Source organism: Diuraphis noxia, unplaced genomic scaffold, assembly GCF_037042655.1.
Source record: "Diuraphis noxia isolate RWA-SAM2 unplaced genomic scaffold, SU_Dnox_SAM2 contig0002, whole genome shotgun sequence".
NCBI lineage: Eukaryota > Metazoa > Arthropoda > Insecta > Hemiptera > Aphididae > Diuraphis > Diuraphis noxia.
In genome coordinates this window covers 81,729,652-81,751,944 of record NW_028301712.1, presented here as the reverse complement: position 1 = coordinate 81,751,944, position 22,293 = coordinate 81,729,652, and the positions used below count along the sequence as shown (strand labels likewise).

Genomic DNA, 22,293 nt, shown 5'->3' with positions numbered 1-22,293 from the left:
ACTTGTTTTAAATAAGTATAGTATTTTACCAAGTTGGTACTTAAAATTGTATTTTGTTTGTATAATATTGACCATCCAGTATTGGGGTCACCTACTATCCCTTATTAGGACCTTAATTTGAAATAATGAATTTATTATGTTTTAATATTATTTCAAAATAGTGTAACGTGGTCGGGGGAATGACCAGTTAAATATAAGATACCTAGTTAGAGTCGTAGGACTCTATAGATATAATTACCGTAGCCAGGGGTATATATATATATATATAACAGGATCTTAAATACATTTAAATAACTAGGATTCCGTTTCAGTTATCATTAAGTTTTATTATAGATTAAACACTTACAAATAATAATACTCACAAATTATATAAATTATATTCTATCCAACTATCTGACTGTATCGTAGTTATACGGAGTTCGATGTTTGTTGAGTGTTGAGGTCTAAGGTACACAGTGAACTAACTTACTTCATACATGGTGTATATTGACCATAGGCCTTACAGTTATGAGTGTGTGTTAATATTATTGTATTGGTCAGCAGTTCATGTACATAATGTTAAGTGTGTAGACGTGTAGTACATATATATATATATATATATATATATATATATATATATAGGTATCATGTAACATATTATAATTGTTACAATAGATTATAAATTTACTTCACTAAACCAAAAAAGGAATAAGTACTAGTAAGTATGCATATATATATAGGTGTATTAATATTAAAAATGCTGAAAAAAAGTTAATTTATATTCCTAAAATTAAGAGTTTACTAAAACTATCCCATATTATGGTACTCTCCCCTACGGCTCTACTTATTGCTGAGAAGTATAAAAACAATTTGTATGGCCTATAATATATTGGTAGAAGCACTAGAGACATATACGAATTTGTTATCATATACGTTTTATATTATTCCTAGCTTCTTTTGTGAAATATGAAAATTTTTATTAATATATATTATAATATATGTATAAAAAATATTTTACCATTTGAACCAAAAAACTCCCTCCAGGTCAGTGGCGCCGAGTACGCACTTAAGGTGGTGCATTTGAACCACCTAAAATTATGGGTGGGTGGGTGGGTGGGTGGGTTGTGTGGGTCTTGGGTAGGTAAGTAAAAATATTGAACCAAGATAGTTAATTCTTTTACTATACTAAGTATAAAGTATTTAAGTAGGTACTAGGCACTTAACTACTTAAGCGTTAAGCAGTTACCAGTTACAACATATTACCTGTTTACCTGTAACCTAGGTAGGTATAAGGTATTGCATTATTATATTATTATTATAACACTTACGTTAGCGTATGGATAGTTATGGATAAAATATTAAAGTATGTGGCCAAAATATTGACTCATGATTCATGGACTCTATTAGTCTATATAGTCTGATAATTCAATACTGAATACTTCATAGTTTGATTGAACATTATGTAGGTATTGTGGGATTATTTATTGACTATCGTTGGTCAAAAATCGAAATCGGGCAAAAATCTTAAATTATCTTTAAATCCAATAACACCGTCCAGTCGCACCACCATGTTATTAGCACGTAGGTATACACTATAGTACTATACAGTATACCGTATAAATGTATAATATGGCGTATACAATATTATTGTATATGACATGAGACGACGACGACGCAATAATATAAAAATGACAAGATATTTTTAGACTGCGATAAAACTGATAAATGCATACCTAATAATAATATTATTATTGTGGTTATTCCGTATTCGTATCAATATGCGGGCTACGGCTTACGACCTACGACTAATCATAAATCGAAAATTTATACCAACACGGATTACAGTGTATATTGAACATTGTTATTTGTTCATATTTTGTGCAGTTGCCAGTTGGTAATTACTGATGTCCTTATTAGTTATTTTTATTTGTGTACTGTGAAATGTGAAGTGTTGTACCTATTTACAAATTAATGATACATTTTTTCCTACTTGAATTTAAAAGTTTGATTTTATTTATACATTTTTGAATATTGCTCTACCTTAGTAGCGACTACCTTCTATATAGATACTACATTACAATATTTTATATTCATAATTTACTTTTATAACTTCTTGTTTATATAAAAAACTTAATATGTCGGAAAAGTGTATGTGCGTTTGTGGAAAAAAACGAGAGCAGCTAAATATCACTAACTGGAAAAGACATTTAGACAACTGTAAAGTACGAAAAACCAAAATTTCTTCTCGTTCAATATCTTCATTTTTTCCTACACCGATTACAGTTCAAGTACAGTTCAAGCAACACAATTTATGAATACATCGGAATTTACATTTACTTCATTACCAATACAGCGTAGTAGAAAGAAAAAGTTATTGTCTGGTGAAACAACTGAAGACCATACATTTATTGATCCTAAATTCCACTATAAAGTTAAAACATACTTAATTGCAATAGATTCAGCAATTACTTGTATTGAAGAACGCTTTCATTCAAAATCTCAAGAATTATTGAAAGATATTTCTTTATTTTCTGTTTCAGTTCTGAAAAAAACAAAATCTGACCCTAACACATTACCAGATGATGCATTTAATAAATTTTGTAATTTGTACAGCAAATTTATTAATCATACCGAGTTAAAAAAAGAATACTTAGAATTTTCAAAATTATTTTCTTATTTTGAATCTGCTATGATAGGTTCTCAATGTTTACATCCTAGTTCTGCAACTAGTGATAATAAAGAAAGTTCTTCAGATTTAGAAGGCAGCGATGAAGAAGAAGAAAAAGAAGATACCGTTGGTCTAAAAAAAAACAGTAGCCAAAATTTGGGAACACTTCTTCACGTATTTAAGGTTGTTACTAATTTATTTATTTACATTCCCTATTTAGACCTAAATATTTTTGCTGGATAAGAGCAAAAAATAAATTATATAATATAGTAACTCTAAATTATTGTAATTTATAGGTATGTCATACTTCCGGATTACAGAGCATTTTCCCGACCTTATACATGGCTCTTCAAATCGCATGTACACTACCAGTGTCTAGCACAACACCAGAGCGGACGTTCTCTAAATTAAAAATCGTTAAAAACCGATTGAGGACAACAATTAGTCAGGACCGCTTGGAGCAGTTAATGATTATTTCTTGCGAATCTGATATTGATATAGATCATAATCAAGTTGTAGATGAGTTTGCCAGTACTACATCTGTATTATCAAAACATCTAACCTAATGTTTGGTATTATGGTACCTACCGGTATATTTTTTATTTTTTATTTTATGAATAAAAATCTCTAAATGTTTTCATATTTATGTACCTATTAAGGTTTATACTTATATAATAAATAATAGATTGATAAGAATTAAGAGGTAAAATATATTTATCATCCTATAAATGTATGCTAATAATATGGTATCAAAATGTTTGTAAATACTAAACAGTAAGGTTTATTGAATTAGATAAATTCATTTAATTTCATAAATACAGTTGTTTGATAAGTAAAGTGTATGTGATTCGCGAGCGAAGCGAGCGGTTTTGTGTGGTTTAGTTTTGTGGGTGGGTGGGTGGTCTTTGGGGAGAGTTGAACCACCTTTTTTTAATGAACTCGGCGCCACTGCTCCAGGTACATTAAGCATTTGTTAAAATAATGTCTAGTTTGATTTTAGAAATAATTACACTAAGTTTGTTAATCCTTTTTGAAATGCCATTGGCGTTACAATGTACGATTTTAAAATTAACGGTCATTGTTGTTTGGCGATTTGGCTTAAAAAAGACTTGATAGTTGACTGGATTTTGGGTCGTCCGATGTGGATATCGCTAATAGGAGATCAGTAAGTAAGACGATGATTTGTTTGCAACTTATGATTTGTTCGGGCTTGGTTGTTGTTGCAAGTGGCGTAATTACGGGGGTGCACGACGATGCATTTGAACCCTCTTGTATTATGTAGCAGGTGCAAGGATATGCTTTTGCACCTGCAGATGCTGAACTTTATACCTACATTGAAATACAATACCAACTATATTTCATTGATCTGTTGAATTTTTTTTAAACTTATTTAAAAATGTTGTTAACACTTTAATTAATTTCATATAAATATTATATTTTTATATGTATAAGTATACTGTATCATAATACAGACACAACACATAATTTATAGTATTTAAAATATAGGTACCTATTGTACATGCAAGCAATGCAATTAGCTTTAAATATGAGTAATATGACTTAATTTATTATTACGATTATTGGACCGATAAAAAATTTGCACCTGCTGAAATTTAATGGAATTACGTCAATGGCTGTTGCGTAATCAATTTCTGTGGGATTGGTGGTTTTTAATTCAGTGGAATGACCTGAAGATGGGAGATTGTCAACATCCGTTTGAGACAATTATGAATTAACGAGTCTAATAATTTAATTGAAAAATAAAATAAAATAAGCCAACAATACCTAGATGGATTTAATCAGTACATTAGTATTATATTATAGGTACTTAAACAACATATCAGGGGCGCCCGCAGAGAGGGGCCAGTGGGTGCCATTGCACCCACTGACATTTTTCAATAAACAAAACAATTATTATATTATATTATAATATATTCAATTTTTTTTTCTGATTTTTTTTCTATAATCCAATAATTATCTAAGGTAAACTTTCACAGAATAATATTATGACCTTATGTCTCATGACGATATTTAGTATATTCTTATACACTGTGTCACTGTGTATGGTATAATAATTATTATTATATCTACTATCTAGACTATCTATTTATATTTAGATGTCTGAACAAAATATACGGGAAATGGGAATTACCACGCTCGATAATCGAGAATATTCGATAACAACTAACAAGTAACACTCTCCTCAGTCCTACTTCTCCCAGTGCATTACGATTAACGATACGTCGATACGTATTTATAGCTACTAGCTAGCGTCCAGTTCATTACTCATTGTTCATTACTAGTTATTGCGATTCACCTTGAATGTTAACTTATGACAATTTGACAATAAAGTAGGTTTTCAAGTTTAAATTACCGAGTTAAAGAGGTATTATAGTTGTTATAGTTATTAGTTCGTTATTCGGCTACAAAAATTATTATCATTATGAGTAATAAAAGAAGAGACTCAATATTGAGTTTTTTTCAAAAAAAAATTAAACCATTACCTGAGTCAGATGTTCCTTTGCTACAAAGAGATACAGACGAGATAGTAGAGTCACAAAACCTAATTTTGGTAAGTACTTACTCGAATACATATTTTATCATACCTATTATTATTAATTTTTAATTAAAAATATGCAAAAAATATATTATAATATGTAATTTTTTCTATAAATAAAAAACATATTTACAATAAATTAATATAAATAATATTTCATTAAATTTTATTCTATTAAAATATAAATAATTTTTAACTGAGTGATAAAAAATTAATACTAGCTATAAATATAAGATGATAAATGATTGGTAGGTGTCTGGTGTATTGATTATATATTGATAGTCAGGTGATTTAATTAAAAAAAAATTAAAATACAATTTTATAAGTTTTGTTACTAATCCTAATTCCTACATTTACTTTTGTATACTATTAAATATGTTTTTTTTTTTATAAACAAAGTGGTCTAGAGTTAAAAATACCACGAAGAGCTATCAGACAAACACAACGAGATAATTATCCAAGTAATAATATTAATGACTTTTTTAGACAATCTTTATTTATTCCCTACTTAGATTCCATAATAATGTCAATTAGTGATAGATTCTCTGATGAAAATTTAAAATCATTTTCATTATTTAATTTACACCCAAAAAAAATGATAAAAATGAATATTGAAGAGTTCAGTGAAGTAGTTAAATCTATCAATAACTTATATGGACCTCTTCTTGATAATTTTGAAGAAGAAGCAATAACTTGGTATGAAATATGGCTAAAAAAACCATGTGATCCAAATACACAAATAATTGATTTACTAGAAGAATCTAAATACTATCCTGCTGTAAATACAGCTTTACAAATAGCTATTACATTACCAGCAACTTCCTGTTCAGTTGAAAGAACCTTTAGGTACCTAACATATTATTATAAACCATATTTTGTATTGATTATTTAATATTGATTATAATTATTATCTATTTTAGTGCTTTGCGTCGTATCAAGACATGGGTAAGATCTACAATGTCCAATATGAGATTAAGCAGTTTGGCACTAATTCACATTCACAAAAATAGATTTGACGATACATTATTTTTTGAAAATCACAAAACCGATGTTATGAATCATTTTGGACTAAATGTCAGACGTTTATCATTATTATTTGATTCATAATTCATATAATATTATTAATAATTTTATAATTTTTTTCTATGTATTGTATTAGTTATGATTTATATTATTATACATTTGGAGTTATGTTTAGATAATAATATAAATATATGTAAAATATAGAACATGCATTTCAATTTGCACCCACTGAGCTGATTTCCTGCGGGCGCCCCTGCAACATATGTAATTATTGACATATTGTTCCAATCAGATTTTTTTCATAAAATATCTCGATGATTTAAATTTTCAGTTCATAGTGAGTAAGTGAGATAGAGAAAGCGAAATAGAGCGTAGTGTAAATGCGTAAAAATCATAAAAATTCAAACTTCATTAGGTTATAACTTCAAAACTATGTCTGATCGTAAAATTCTGACTTCACCATTGTTTTCAATGTAACTACATAAGTCAAAAAAAAAAACTTCCAACTATTAAAAAATACGTGCACATACTTTTGGAATTTTAAATTTTTACTACGTTGATTGCACTAACGTTTTATCAATACAAATATTGATATTATGAAAAAAATTTAAAAATAAACTATTAGATTTAAATGAGCTAGTAATATACGTAGTTAAGTCATTTTAAATTTTTCACACTAACGCGATGTGTTTTCCAGCGAATTGTATAGGCAAAATAGGAACGTAGACAACATGGTCCATCGTGCCATTGATAACACTATACAAAATGATTACCTCCAAGCGTCCAGGCTTAGATCATATGCAATGGATAGAGCTATTGCATTATAAATTCGATTATAAACGTGTACTACGGGTTGAAGACAACATTATGAAGGTGATTGATATCTATTGCGCATGCGTAATCATTATACTACTAAATAATGATTAGTGATTACGTATTTACTATTTATGTTAATTCATATTTCATAAATTATTTATTTATAACGGATAATTTTGTAGGTCGTAGGTACCTATTTAAACTATACTGTGGTAATAATAATGTAATTTAATGCTTAGTTTTATACTCTAGGTTTAGTGTTTATAGACATTTTTCTATTTTTATCTAATTTTTCTATTCTTAATTTCTAAATAATAATTTAAAAAATACATTTTTTGTCATTGGTACAATTACGTCTTACATTAAAATACATGCATAAATATTAGTAAATACAATAAATACTATACAATAGAATAATTAATACATTTAATTTGATTCACAATTATAAATAGTCAAAAGTAAGTGGTCAAAATTACCTATAGAGTTACCCACTTACAAAACAAAAATAATACTCTTTAAAACAATATAGAACAATTAAGGATAATAATATATTATTCTATTATGTGGTCCCTATTTTTCTTAACATTATATCCACCCACCCTTTTATTTACCTATGACATAACCTACTTTCGGCGCCCCTGATATTAAATATATTGTGTAAGTATTTGAAAATGTCGGTCTGTAAGATATGACTCCATTAGTAAAAATAGTGTAGGAGGGAGAAATTTACGGGAGTTTTAAGGCAAAACCTACAAGCGTTATTGTTACACATTTTTTAACCAGCTTAAACTTAAAAATTTTAATTTCAAAAAAATAATTTTGAATTTTCACGTTTTTCGTTATCAGTTTATCACTGTCGAAAACAGTGCCGCCACAGAATATTATTCTGTATTATTCTGTGGTACAACTACGCGACTGCGCGAGATATAAATTGCGCGCATGCGCATTTGCGACGATTCACCTTAGTTATGTTGGCTTCATATATTTATCCAGTAGCTCTATCCATTGTATAATATGATCTAAGCGCCCATAGATAAGAAATAATTATAGACATATTATATGTCTATGGAAATAATAGTAAACGGTGTGTTTTTGAATGTGTTATTATCATAGACCTTATACTAAGAACTATGGCTATTAATGTTATTATAATTTTTAGTATATTTTATATTTCATTATATGCGTGTGGCGTTTCCGAGATCGATATACAAAAATTATTTAAATGAATGAATAAATCAAGAAATTCTAATGAATGACTGACGATTCCCAAAATTACCAAACGTTTATTTCACATTTCATCGACTCTACTAAATCGTCGGTAATCTAATTTTACTTCTACGCTGGACTACGAACTTGGTGAGTTAAACGATTTACGATATTTTACCAGACCATTGAATCATATTATTATATCATCATAGTCATTACATTCAATTTAAGGATGAAATCAAATGAATAACTTAGATGAGTTAAATGTGATCAGGTTACATAGGTACTTGTTACTTGTATATTATAAGCCAACTCTTCTAGATCTTTTTAGAACAGTGCCCAAAATATTCACCTGAGAATCTATCACAACTCACATAGTTTATTATGTTTAAAAAACATACTATTTGTGACCGATCGCAAGTTGGTTCGTAACCCACAGTTTTAGAAACTGTCGTACCCAAACAGATACAAAATCAGACGAAATAAGAATTATACTAAATATGATTGTGTGTTTTCCTTTAAACATAATAAATTGATAATTCTACCTACTAACAATTCTTTTATAAACACTTGCCAACCAAAAATCTACTTCTAGAGGCACATGATTTTTTTGAACATTATTCAACAATTCTCTGAGTAATTTCTTAATCAATTTAGAAGACACAACATCAGAATGCATTTTCTCCATCTTACAATTAATGTAGCAAAATTGGTTTGTGTGAGACAAAAAAAACAAAACCTCCCTCCGTATTTATAATAGAATTACCAAATTATCACTATGCATAAAGAAAAACTTTATCCATGTCTTAACATTTTTATTAATTGGATAAAATAACTACAATTAAAATTATTAGTTAGTGCTAACAAAAAATTAAAAACGATATGACAGATAAAATTCTTCTCTATACGTTATGTAATTTGGTGATTCTTCTATAAATATAGAGGGAGAGGGAGTATAGTTGTCTCGTATAAAAAAGTTTTTGGTATTTTCTACATTTGTCATACAGAGACACAGTTGTGACACCAGTATTTTATACCTGGTATTGCCTTAACTTCTATTCAAGTTATACATAAACTCTAAACATAATAAAATAAAATAATGTTTTGTCTCCACGTACTGCATATAAGAGACAATAAAAAATATTTGATAAATATGTTCTTATATAAATTTGAATATTTTAAATTTTCTTAAAATTTCAATGTGGGCCTGAAATTTTTCAGGGAGAGCAATAGCTTGCTTGTGCCCACCTTTAGCGCCGCCACTGCTGAGAGAACCATAGACATAATAAGATATCTTATTATGTCTATGGAGCGAACACACAAAGGTTCTATATTATTATCTTGCACATAATTCTAAGATCTATAGACTATAATACTTAAATTACTTTGAATCACTAAAAGTGTTGTTTTAAATAAGTTTTGGGGAATATGATTCCAATAATCTGCCAAATAATGCATGTAAATTGTATGGTGTATTTAGTAATACACAAAATAATGTCATTATATTTGTATTTAAAATATAAGTACCTATATCTTATATAATTTACTAGTATAACAATATGATCTAAAAGTCTAATACCTACATTAAGTATTATGATTATATTACTAAAACAACATTTGATTTTCAATTTTTATAATTTAGATCAAATAAAAATGGCCTCATTGGACTTGGATGAAGAATTACTCAAAGATGAAGAGTTAGTAGCAAGTATTCAAAATTTGGACCATTCAATTGTTGATATTGAAACATTACTCGAATCACGAATGAATATAGATTACAACTCTCTAACAGTGGAAGAAAAAATTAAGCATGATCTACTAATTGCATTTGCATTGAATAGTTTGTATTGGGTTTACCTGCGATTGGATGGTGTTGATCCAACTACTCATAATATAAAACGAGAATTAGATCGTGTAAAATCAACTATGGATATGGCTAAAGGTGCTATGGCCAAAAAAAATATGTTAAGAGTTGATAAAAAAGCTGTTGAAAGGGTTATTGATCATGCTCTTTGGACACCAGAAGATAAAAAACGTAGGTTTCAAAATATGGGAAACCAAAATAAAAAAATAAAATTTGATGAAAACGGCGACCCATCGAAATAAAATTATTTAAAATAACTTGTTTTGTATGATGATGTTTTTGTATTGTAATTTACAATAAACTAAGTTATTGAACTGTATTTTAATGTTATATTTTGGCTTTTGACCATGTTGATAAGATTGATAAAGGAGACAATTATTGAATTATTATTGGTTATTACATAAAATGGATAAATCATCAAAATATACTCAAATACACTATGTATTAATCAATCAGCAGCAGTTTACACAGTAAAACTATGTACCCAGTTAAATTTTTTGGAAATTTTGTTTTTATTAAATACTTAATACTTTTATTTTATACCATATTTGGTAAGGTAAGTTTAAATAAACAATGATTTAAAAAGAAGTTTTTGGAATTTAGAATTTTAAGTCATAAAAATTGTGTTAAATTTGTTCTCTTGATTTGTCCAAAAAATAATTTTGCTAATAAAGAGTGAAACATCAGCTGTTTAATTATCCCCTAAACATTTTCAAATATTTCATTAATTTATTTTCTACCCTTCACCAAGGTTTTAAATAATGTGATAGCAATGATTGGTCAATAATATAATGCTCTGTTTTAAGTAGGTGGACATTTTTTAAATGTTATTATAACAAAATAATAACTAATCTATTTCCACAGGCTTCGGCTTTTGAAATATCATCGCACCTTACAATTGATAGTTTCTAATTTTTATAAATATTTTCACATTCTAAAGTTAACATTTGATATAACACTTGGATTTGTAAATATATTCCCCCAAGACCCAAACTCACTTTAACATACAAAATTTATCCTATGAACATTATCAATGAAATATAATTTTGTAATGTTTTATTAACCCCACAATAGATATAATTAAAATAAAGTTTTAATTTAAAAGTTTTGTCATTCAATATTGCAAGTATATAAAGTTAATCAATTATTTACAAATTATTATGTCTTCAAACCATTACATAAAATAGTAATTTTAACTGTACTCACTCTTAAAATAGAATAATCTGAACGTGTCATTCACAATACCTATGCAAAATGTTCTCTTTATAATCAGTGTGTATACTGTATATTAATTATAGATAAAAACCTTATTAACTTAATGTTTCACTTTCATCAATATGTATTCTTGTATTTTATAATACAACACTACAAATTTTTGTTTTACTCATACTAAAAAATGGTTATTTATGCTAAATTATTTTAAGCTACCTTGTTATTAAGTTATTCATAATCTCAGTATAGAATAATGGGTCTCTCTCTCTACATCATAAAATGAAATTACTGATAACATTTCATAAGCAATTCTGTCGAAGTTATAATGAATCATTCAGACAATCAGAACAAGTTTTTATATTTATAGTTTATACATAGACAATATATTATATTGTGTTCATTTTCTCTAAGAATTTCGTTTTTAGACCAAACAATAGGTTAAGTTAAGTCCAAATGGGAATATTTTGTTATATTTCACATGAATACAACCCAAAAATGATGCCCAAGTATATCTGTCTAATTGTCAAAAGTACTTGCCTATGGATGAGCAAAAAATAATTTTCTTCCAAAAGTGCTTCTCCAAATGAAGATTTCAATTGGAAGTTCAGTGTATCAAGATGTCACGTCAATTGTTGTTTGGAACATTAGTTGTGATATATTCTTGTCACTAGACATATAATTGTTTGAGAACACCGCGTAAATTCAATTGGTGAATAATAATTATTTTGTATAATATATTCAATGAGATTATGAACCTATACTTTTTGCAATATAATTTGAATAACAGTATGTTGTACAAATGAAAAACTATCATAAATATCTAAATAGGAACAGTGGCGTAGTGAGGAACTTGGTGGCCCTAGGGCCATAAGAGACAGACGCCCCCTTTAACACAGAAATTTAATAATAATACAAATATAAATTATTCAATAATGATTCATGAGCTAATAATAATTATAAAATATATTTTTTATTTTATTATTTATTACATATTTTATTAATAAAAACATATAATATGTTTTAGTATTATACTTAAAAATTAACTTTTCGAGCCTTCATTTGAGCAAACTTGTCAATTACATCTTCTAAATTCAATTGCCGTGCCCGCCTATTCTCAATGGAAATATTTGCCAAACCACTCAGTCGTTCCTCTGCCATCGTACTCCGTAAATAATTTTTTATTATTTTTAGTTTTGAGAACGATCGCTCTGCTGCTGCAACTGTAATGAGTAACGTCAAATACAAAATAAAAGCAGTGCATACATCAGGGTATGTTGTTGTAAGAGGAGAATGTTCAATTAATAACATTTCTGCAATTTCTTTTGTTGTTTTTGAATTTTTCAATATCATATCTTTAAAACATGATCGAAAAGATAGAATCTGATGAACAAAGTCTGGAGAAATATTGTGGTTATACTTTTTTTGTAGTATTTCTGCTTCCTTGTGTAGTTCCTCGTCGTTTAGTTCTGATAATGAAATAGATTGTAAGCATTTAAAAAAGTGAGAAACGTAATTAAAACTTTGAAATCTACGTTCCATTTTGTTGACACTACGATCAAGTGTTATATTAAAAATTTCAACTTCAAATTTTTTTCCAGGTGATTTTAATCTTTGGTCTTCACAAAGCTCATCAAAAAACATTTTTTTTTTTGCTATACCTTGGTTTTTAAATGTTGGTGTTATGCCCCCTGTTTTCGAAAGATTTGTAGCTTCTGTGAAAAATTCCGAAAAATTTCCTCTTATAATTTTCAAATTACTTGTTAATGTTTGTAGTAGTCCTGTAGCTTTGTGAAGATCAATATCTCTCTGTTGTAACAATTGTGGGACACCATCTACTTTTCTTAGTATATCACTTACAAATACCAATATTAATACAAAGCTGAAACTTTCAAGACTTTTTACAAGTTGTTTAGCTTCTGAAATTTCATTTTTATTTTTAGACAATAATATTATTTTTGTTAAAGCTTTTAAAATATTTAGAAAATTAAATCGAATAGGAGAAATAGCTTGATGGCGTGATGACCACCTGGTAGAGCAAACTTTTTTAAGTGTTACTCCACCAACTGGTAAAATGTCAGTTAAAATTTTCCAGCGTTTTCCACTTAACGCAAAATAAACATAATATAGTTTTTGTATAATGGAAAAAAAATTTTGAATTTCAATTGAGGCAGTCATAGTATCATTTAAAACCAAGTTCAAATTATGGGCGTTACAGAGAATATACTCTGCAAGAGAACAATGAGCTTTTATTTTTGTTTGGACACCGTTATTTTTGTTTCGTATTTAGATCAAATTTTTTTCTACGTAAATATAATTTTTTAAAAAAATGTTAAGTATTTTTTTTTATGTAATATTGTAATAATAAAGGTGCTGTGGCCTCCGACTTCGACACACCTAGGGGGCCCCGGCCTAAATACGTCCCTGAATAGGAATATAATATATACTATTGAGTGCCATTCATCTGAAATCCAAATATGTTATTCCTGTGTATAATGTGTTATATGTACATTTCACTTGACTGGGATAGATTGTGTAATCTAGTGATACATTGCATGATTAATAAAAAATAGAAAAATAATAATATGCCCCTAGATTTTATAAAAAGTGAAAGAAAAAAATAATATAATATGCTCTTTCGTAGGGCTTTGTTTTTTACATCTTTTTGAAAATAAAAAACAAAACAAAATATATTGAAATGGACATTAAAAAGAAAAAAGTTAAGCCAGAATATATTCAGATGAATATTCCATTTAAAGTAATTTGATTAAAATTGTATGTTCATGAGTTTGATATGACAAAATCGAAGCTGAAAGAGCTAAATTTTTAGGAGTTTGCTGCGAAAACTATATATGGCCCTGATGGACAGTGAATAAGGATAGCTCATAACTTATAATTATTTTTACAGGTATTATTTTATTCATAATTTATATAAATCACCTGACACCTATATATTTTATTATAATTTACAGCATAAAGATTTCAAGAATGACCTATTTACAGTACCGTCAGTACCAATCATTAATAACAAAACAACAATGTTGCAATAGCAGTTATTTTAGGTACCTAGATTTTTCTTAGAGCCAAAGGCGTACTCAGGAGTTTTCAATGGGGGGGGGGGGGGGGTTAAACATTTTGTTTTTTATCACTGGGACTTTGTCACCTTCTTTTTAAAAATATTCTTACTTACCTATCTAATCTTACAGTTCTTAACAGATAATGCATGCAATCGTTGTATATTGCATGTTGACATACAATTTAAAATAGATACATTTTGTTTATTTTTTCCCTTAAAAAATTTTTTTTTTAGAAAATTGCTCCTGTGAGTTATATTATATATAGGGGAGAGGTGGCCACAGTGAGACACTAAAAATTACTTTTTAAATATTGTTTTTGTTTTAAGTGATAATCCTTCAACAGCGTTATGGTTTTATTCTAAATATTATTGAGCATTAAAAAACATATTAATACATTCTAAAATTTAACGAAATTTCAACCCAGAGAAATTATTTTTTTAAATGTCATAGTGTCTCACTGTGACCCAGCCTTGTACACAATGAGACACGTCACGGGGTACTATGGTACATAATATAAAACCTTTTAAATTTGTAATTTATCTTTAATATTTAAACTTTTCATTTCACAACATTTATATAATATGATAAAACAATTATAGATAATTTTTTTAACAAATTTTTAAATAATTAATTGTGTTTTTGTACAATTAAAAAAATGCAGGTGTTTACTTTGTTTATTTCAATAGTTTTATGTTTAAGTTTTAAAAATTAAATAAAAATCATAACCTAATATCACTTTATTATGATCACAATTTATTTCAACAGTCTTGTTTTAGAGTAACTGATGTTGGGTACAGCGAGACAACAGTATTTATTTGTCTCACTGTGTACTGTCTCGCTGTATTCCGATCTATTATTTTTCAGATTTTTTATAAGACTACATAGGTTAGTGAGGTCATGGGGGAGGTTCAAAGCCCACGACCCCCCCCTTGAGTACGCCCCTGCTTAGAGCTAAGCTATGTAAAAACTGGATATAGTTCATCCCTTATGTGGGGATTTTATCGGAAAAACAGATGATTTTTCTAAAATTAAATTGTATTAAAAGCTTCATAAACTGAAACACCTAATTTGTATTATAGTGACTTGATAGAGATAGTGTGGCCATGTACGAAAATATTTTTGATTGGTTTAGAGATTTTTTCGCCATTAGTTTCCTTTGATAACAAAACTCTTAATTTAAATATAATATAAGTAGCCAGTATAAAGTCAAATTATTTTTGTTTCAAGTTAATAATTTAATATATTGATAAATAATAATTCCGGATTTACCATGTTTACTCCTTATTGTTGTTTTGTTGCTTATTATTTGGTTTACCTAAAAACTATTTACAAAACAGCAAATATTCATTATTCATAGCAGTGTATTTCTTTAAAAATATTTTTACTGTTTTTCATCATCAAGCCTTGTTGTGTTGCCATTGGGTGTTAAAATCAGACAAAAAGGGTATTTAATGAAACATTTTCCCTGATAACCTATAAGAAAAATCTTTGAATTTCCAAAATAAAAAGAAACAAATGGACACCTTCACAAAACTTTTGTATTTGTGAGGTAAGTTCTAACATTAAAAACTCATCACAAAGTAATATTATTTGGATAGTTATATATAATTTTAATATTTATAGCAAGCAAATTATACACAACATTATTTTAATTACTTTATAGATATATTTATTTATTCAAATATAAAATTAGATAGCTAGGTATAATACTTGTAATTCCATAATTAGGTAGGTAGGTACTTTTTAATAAATTATAAGGTTTTCTGCTAATTCTACTTAACTAAATTCTCAAAACACTTTAATCAACTATCCAAATAATATTACTTTGTGATGAGTTTTTAATGTTAGAACTTACCTCATAAATACAAGAGTTTTGTGAAGGTGTCCATTTGTTTCTTTTTATTTTGGAAATTCAAAGATTTTTCCTAATAGGTTCTCAGGGAAAATGTTTCATTAAATACCCTTTTTGTCTGATTTTAACACCCGATGGCAACACAATAAGGCATGATGATGAAAAACGGTAAAAATATTTTTAAAGAAATACACTGCTATGAATAATGAATATTTGCTGTTTTGTAAATATTTTTTAGGTAAACCAAATAATAAGCAACAAAACAACAATAAGGAGTAAACATGGTAAATCCGGAATAATTATTTATCAATATATTAAATTATTAACTTGAAACAAAAATAATTTGACTTTATACTGGCTACTTATATTATATTTAAATTAAGAGTTTTGTTATCAAAGGAAACTATTGGCGGAAAAATCTCTAAACCAATCAAAAATATTTTCGTACATGGCCACACTATCTCTATCAAGTCACTATAATACAAATTAGGTGTTTCAGTTTATGAAGCTTTTAATACAATTTAATTTTAGAAAAATAAACATAATATGATCAGACTGATATGTACATAAAACAAATCATAAATTCATAAATATTTACTACTTATAATAATTTGGTACTTATTTTGTTGTCCTTAATTAATTCACAAAATGTGTCATCTGTAATTGGCAAATAAAGCGGATAAATTATGTCAAACCGGATGATTATGTCACCACGTTGTGACGGATTATTCATATCAGGCATGCCTTCATTGTGGATTAATTTAACGTAATCTTGCCTGAACATTTAAAAAAATAAAAATAATCAATCTTGAAGCAGCTGTACATTAAGTGCTGTTGGACAAATATTATAGAACAGTTTAATTTCTTACGTGATAACTTCCGTGATATTTACTCTCAACACTTTACGGTCTAATGTGTTAATAACAACTCTTGTACCAAGTAGCACTTGTTTTAACAACACCTTTTGAACCATAATTAAATTCATATTATCTCGTTTGAAAACTTTATGCGGTAAATCCTCCGTGGTGAATAGGTATACAGCTATTTAACACATTATTTAAAATTAATTTATCATCCATTCACTTCCCTTTTACAGAAATTTAATGTAGGCATAATACTTTTAACATTGTTATGACCTGTGTCTGGCTTCGACACCTCAAACCTTAATGTTCCTCCTGTGGGAAACCCACGCGGTATTTTTATATTCAGAACTGGCATTTCCTTTAATATTGAATCGCAAATATTAGGTCTTCTTTTAAGCTTAACTGATTTTATCGATCCATTAAAAATCTAGAAGTTATATTTTACAATAAATAATTTTATACACATTTGATCATGTTTTTTTCCAGGCAAAATTACTTCGCTCAATGTTAACTGAAGACGCAACTTCACAATATCAGGTCCACCTTTATTTTTTTTGAAATTCATAATCACCGAACCATTTGATTTAATGAACAAATTCGTTATTGGATTATTAAGCGCACAATACTTTCTACAATGGGTACATGTTGTTAAAATAATGTGAAATATATTTCATATAAAATGACAAACAAAATATATTGTAGTTACAAATTATCTCTTAAAGTTAACTTACCCCCTCTCTACCTGAATTAGCTGTACACTTCCTATTTTTTTTTATAAAAAAAAAACCAAGAAAATACGTTTCAAAATGTATATAGGAATTTATCATTTGTTCAATCAATATTGATAATTATTATATATTTTTTAATTTACATAGATTACAGATGTGCTGGATAGCAGTATTATTATTTCTAGAGTTTATGAACATATTGTAGTAATATTATAAAATATAGTTGTAAAATTTCAATATTTTTAGCTTATGGATAATTGGTGTATGAGGTGTAACATAGCTTCTTTTATAAAACAAAGTTTGAACTAATGAAATCAATTTTGAAACTTCTATTTAGCATTTTAATTTATTATGTATTTTAGCCTATATTTAATTTTAACTTCCATTTTCCATTAAATAAAACTTTTTACAAACAATTGATGTATTATTTAATTTTTTTGATTTTCATTATATAAATATTTTAAACTTGACAGATTTTAGATTATGATACAATGCAATATCATGCATTGATTTTACAATGATGTGTTTTTATATTTTTTATGTGTACACTTTTTAAAATTTAAAAATTGCTTGGCAAAAAGATGAATATTTTATTGACATTGGTTTTAAGCATTTTTGAATCTCGTCAGTATTTTGTGTTTACATCAAAAATATGTCCAGAATTAAGAAATAGAAAATCATATGTTTTATCATTGTAAATGTATTTGTACCTTATATAATAACTGATCAAAACAGAAAACTATGGAAAAATAGATTAATTTTACCCAGGAAAATTTATATAACACAACTAGAATGATATAAATTTGTAGTTTATGCTTAATATTATTATGAAAATAAAATTATAATAATACAATAACAATTATTTTTAATAATTACAATTATATATGATAAAATGCAATATTTTTGGCAAAAATTATTTCAATCATTATTGTAAAATATTATATTAAATAGTATAAGTTAACTGTCAACCAGCTATCTTTGTTCAAAATTGATTTTCAAATTTAACATTTAGATAAAAAATTTAAATTAATTTAAAACATTCACTTAAAAGTTTAATCACAGGGTGGTTATTTTTTTCCAAGCTTATTCATGTATTTAGTTTTTGTATTTTAGGTAATATTCTTAGTGTAACAACAAGGTAGAGATTGTGTGTATATAACAATAAAAGGAAAAAAACATATACATTTCAGCGACTTGCTCAACAATACTGCACAGCAGAGTGGCAACCAACTTTTTCCAATTTTAATATTATGATTTTTAATTAAATTTACAGTAATTTTAGATTCTAAGCGGAGCAATTTTTTTTGTTGAGATTGTATGGTTTTTAAATGCATTAAATTTAAAGCCCTAATTACTAATAACCATTTGTATAAATAATATTCATACCAAATGCTTATGCTTGTTATATGGAAAATATTAATAGCATTTACAGGGTATTCTATGTAAAACTGGCTACTGAACTTAGAATATTTCATTAGTATTGTTATAATTATTAAACTCTAAAACTATTTGATTTATAAATACTAATCGTTTAATAAATTACAAGTTAAGTTAAGAATATGTATAGATTTTACAATACAATTCAAAGAATGGGTGTTGGGGGTATTGACAGGGTTTGTTAAAAAATGTATAACCCCTTCCCCAAATATAAAATTTTAATTTCCATCTACAAATAACAGAATAAATTACTTACGAATATGTGCTTTTCACATCACGATGGTAGGTCCATGGACCAATGTACAATTCATTGGTACTTACACCTTTTTTAACACCCTCTCCACCATATTCATCATATATCGCTCGGCGAAATGGATCAGATAATACCTCATATGCTTCACACAACATAACCAAACAACAATTTTGAATTTGACTATTTACTAGTTTACCAAATCTAAAAATCATATTAGGTATGTAAATATTATTAATAAAATTAGGTAAACTACATACGCTTTATGAATGTCATCTTTAGTACAATGTCTTTTTAAATTTAATATTGAATAGTAATTGATATCCATGTTTTAAAATAAGTTAGATAACTAAGAATTCAAAAAAAATAACACAAATGGTTTATGAAATAACTGAATAATAAACAAGAGTTACTATAGACATTTATTATTTTATAATTTAACAGCTGTATAAACTGCATGTAAAAATAATCTACAAGGCATACATATTTTTACAATTCAAAAGTTAATGTTACATATTAACAAAATAAAATTTGAAAATTTATCTGATTAACTAATTTTAATTTTGTAAATTTTTAGAAATTAGCGAACAGGAACCCATTCCTTGAATAATTCACCAACTTTCTTGCGTTCTGGAACAAAACAATTTTCAATTAGATATCTCAATATCTGATACTTTTTTTTTAATCTACCACAAAAATGATAAAAGGAGAATGCATTTTTGAGTAATTTATGAAATGATATATTAATAAATGAAATGTTAGTAAAAGTTATAATGAAATAATTTTGATATATAAAAGAATAAATTTGATTCATAGGACTTATAGTAATTACTGTGAGTAATGTCAGTTATGAATTATTATTTAAAATTATGATTAAAGCATGCATTATAATGTCCTGAAAAACATTAAAAGCCTTAAAAATATATAATGGTGTATATATATTATATAACTTGACTTAATGTACCTATGTCAAACAATATTAAAAAACTTTAAAAATTAATTATTAACATGGTATTAAATACAGATGATTTCACAACATTCGGCATTTTAGTGATTTGTGCTTGTTTTAAATAAAACCTACCTATAAACACTTATATCATTTACCTGAACTTAATATGCAAGTAAGACAATATTTTGTGGAGGGGTGTAGTTCTCACATCCTCTTCTTAATAGTTTTTAAGGACATTTCCTCTACACCTATGGGAACTTAAAGAGTAATTTTCAGGGGGGAAAGGACAAAATGCAACTATTATTCTATAAGAACATAAAATGATTAGTTCACTTTATAAGTGTACAAAAATCTATGGGATTAAGTATGAAATAAGTAATGGATTCAAAACATCTTTAATTATTTTTTTTTGCATACTTTATTGTTGTATAGGGGTAGATGTCCCCTCCTCATGGGTGCCATTTTCAAACTCTTATACTAATTTGGTATAGTTGTAAATAGCTAGTCATAAACATAAATTTACATGATTCACCAAAAAAAAATTTCGAAGTAAAAGTTTATCTTTAAGTTGTTTAGAACAGTGTATCAACAAATTGTGTGCTTAAACAGCAATGTTTGAGACATTTAGAAAATTATACAATCTGCATTGAATTTTTTATTATGTAATAATGTTAAAAAAAATTAAACTTTATTTTGTTCAATAAGTATTAGTTTAACATTTCAAAAAATCTGGGGAAATTTTTTTATTTAATTAGAGGTTATTGACTGAATACTATTAAATATATAACATTTTGTAAATTATTTTATCAACCTGGAGCTTGGAAATCTTCAGGGTGTAATTGAATGTAGTGTCTGTACATGGCATCTTTGTCTGCAAGATATGAAGTTCTATATTGTTTGTAATAATAGAGGGCAGTAGCACCAACGATTCCAGCACCCAGCTTTATATGTATTCCTAAACAAAAATTATTTACTCAATATAAGTACATATTAAGTTTGCGATTAAATTGATATAACAACAATGCTCACCAGAGTAAAACGGTCTTCTATTCATCGTATAGGTGTACCAGACTGAACCCGCACCCAATATGAATCCCATAAAAGGAAACCATTTGTCTTCCAACCATGTTGTGTGGTATTTTTGGAAATCAGGCCCTGGTGTCAACAAATTCAATGGCGTTGGATCAACAGAAGCTGCCACTTCATAGTCAACAATGGGCTTCATTTTTAGTTTTTCGAAAAATTAAAGTAAATATTTAGCAAATAAAAGTGTAATTTATATTTGAGTATTTGACCCCTTATCAATGTTATCAGCAATTTTACTGTGGCCGAACGACCGATTGACTTACCAGTATCGCCAATACCAGTATACCATTAATTTGCAGTCGTACCACAGCTGTTTTAGCGAATAAATTTGATGGCGTTGAAAAATACACGTCGAATTTCATGACAAACATGTTTTTGTAAATTGAATTTGTTGTAAATAGGAAAATAATAAAAATGTAGTTCAATAATTACTTGGGTAATACTTAAGTTATCAACATTTTAATGAGATAGATTTGATATTATGTGGAGATGTGTATGATTGAATCTAGAAAAACGCTAACGTTTTCGACCCTAAAAAATCTATTTTTTATTTTAACTTCAATAACCAGAAAGTTGATCAATAGTTCATTAAAAATGCTTACAAATATGAAATTGCTGATCAAAAATAGATAATTTTTCATAAGAAATTTAGATTTCTTGAACTGTAGAACAGGTTTATTGGTTTTAGGATCTTGTTAGAATCACATTGCCTAGCTAGTTTGGTAGAGG

At 27.3% G+C, this 22,293-nt stretch overlaps 5 protein-coding genes across 5 annotated transcripts; 3 read left to right on the top strand and 2 right to left on the bottom strand.

Annotated features, from left to right (window-relative positions):
* The first annotated feature begins 1,118 nt into the window (after window positions 1–1,118).
* Window positions 1,119–3,463, top strand: LOC149058990 (uncharacterized). The gene is made up of 2 exons (XM_089221263.1): window positions 1,119–2,830; window positions 2,944–3,463. Exons 1-2 carry the CDS (start codon window positions 2,291–2,293, stop codon window positions 3,211–3,213), a joined length of 810 nt encoding a protein of 269 aa, XP_089077389.1. The 5' UTR covers window positions 1,119–2,290; the 3' UTR covers window positions 3,214–3,463.
* A 1,805-nt stretch (window positions 3,464–5,268) lies between these two features.
* Window positions 5,269–6,483, top strand: LOC149058989 (52 kDa repressor of the inhibitor of the protein kinase-like). Its single transcript, XM_089220355.1, has 2 exons — window positions 5,269–6,050; window positions 6,125–6,483. The coding sequence occupies exons 1-2, from the start codon at window positions 5,728–5,730 to the stop codon at window positions 6,309–6,311; spliced, it is 510 nt and encodes a 169-aa protein (XP_089076481.1). The 5' UTR covers window positions 5,269–5,727; the 3' UTR covers window positions 6,312–6,483.
* Window positions 6,484–8,034: 1,551 nt separating this feature from the next.
* On the top strand, window positions 8,035–10,432 carry Rrp47 (Ribosomal RNA processing 47). Its single transcript, XM_089221676.1, has 3 exons — window positions 8,035–8,127; window positions 8,203–8,399; window positions 9,892–10,432. The coding sequence occupies exon 3, from the start codon at window positions 9,903–9,905 to the stop codon at window positions 10,353–10,355; it is 453 nt and encodes a 150-aa protein (XP_089077802.1). The 5' UTR covers window positions 8,035–8,127; window positions 8,203–8,399; window positions 9,892–9,902; the 3' UTR covers window positions 10,356–10,432.
* A 6,287-nt stretch (window positions 10,433–16,719) lies between these two features.
* LOC107173024 (dnaJ homolog subfamily B member 13-like) lies at window positions 16,720–19,921 on the bottom strand. The gene is made up of 6 exons (XM_015523375.2): window positions 19,790–19,921; window positions 19,536–19,733; window positions 17,611–17,743; window positions 17,370–17,541; window positions 17,121–17,292; window positions 16,720–17,027 (listed from the first exon to the last, which is right to left on the bottom strand). Exons 1-6 carry the CDS (start codon window positions 19,855–19,857, stop codon window positions 16,853–16,855), a joined length of 918 nt encoding a protein of 305 aa, XP_015378861.2. The 5' UTR covers window positions 19,858–19,921; the 3' UTR covers window positions 16,720–16,852.
* ND-B14.5B (NADH dehydrogenase (ubiquinone) B14.5 B subunit) lies at window positions 19,909–21,786 on the bottom strand. The gene is made up of 3 exons (XM_015523392.2): window positions 21,508–21,786; window positions 21,290–21,433; window positions 19,909–20,159 (listed from the first exon to the last, which is right to left on the bottom strand). The coding sequence occupies exons 1-3, from the start codon at window positions 21,701–21,703 to the stop codon at window positions 20,110–20,112; spliced, it is 390 nt and encodes a 129-aa protein (XP_015378878.1). The 5' UTR covers window positions 21,704–21,786; the 3' UTR covers window positions 19,909–20,109.
* Between the last annotated feature and the right edge of the window lie 507 nt (window positions 21,787–22,293).

Coding starts and splice junctions, on each gene's coding strand:
- LOC107173024 (XM_015523375.2), bottom strand. CDS start 19,857: ATGGATATCAATTACTATTCAATATTAAATTTAAAAAGACATTGTACT. Junction 19,734..19,789: donor AAAGATGACATTCATAAAGC/GTATGTAGTTTA, acceptor TATGATTTTTAG/ATTTGGTAAACTAGTAAATA. Junction 17,028..17,120: donor AATATCACGGAAGTTATCAC/GTAAGAAATTAA, acceptor TTAAATGTTCAG/GCAAGATTACGTTAAATTAA.
- LOC149058989 (XM_089220355.1), top strand. CDS start 5,728: ATGTCAATTAGTGATAGATTCTCTGATGAAAATTTAAAATCATTTTCA. Junction 6,051..6,124: donor TCAGTTGAAAGAACCTTTAG/GTACCTAACATA, acceptor TATCTATTTTAG/TGCTTTGCGTCGTATCAAGA.
- LOC149058990 (XM_089221263.1), top strand. CDS start 2,291: ATGAATACATCGGAATTTACATTTACTTCATTACCAATACAGCGTAGT. Junction 2,831..2,943: donor CACTTCTTCACGTATTTAAG/GTTGTTACTAAT, acceptor TGTAATTTATAG/GTATGTCATACTTCCGGATT.
- Rrp47 (XM_089221676.1), top strand. CDS start 9,903: ATGGCCTCATTGGACTTGGATGAAGAATTACTCAAAGATGAAGAGTTA.
- ND-B14.5B (XM_015523392.2), bottom strand. CDS start 21,703: ATGAAGCCCATTGTTGACTATGAAGTGGCAGCTTCTGTTGATCCAACG. Junction 21,434..21,507: donor TAGAAGACCGTTTTACTCTG/GTGAGCATTGTT, acceptor ATTTTTGTTTAG/GAATACATATAAAGCTGGGT. Junction 20,160..21,289: donor TGAAGATTTCCAAGCTCCAG/GTTGATAAAATA, acceptor GTTTTGTTCCAG/AACGCAAGAAAGTTGGTGAA.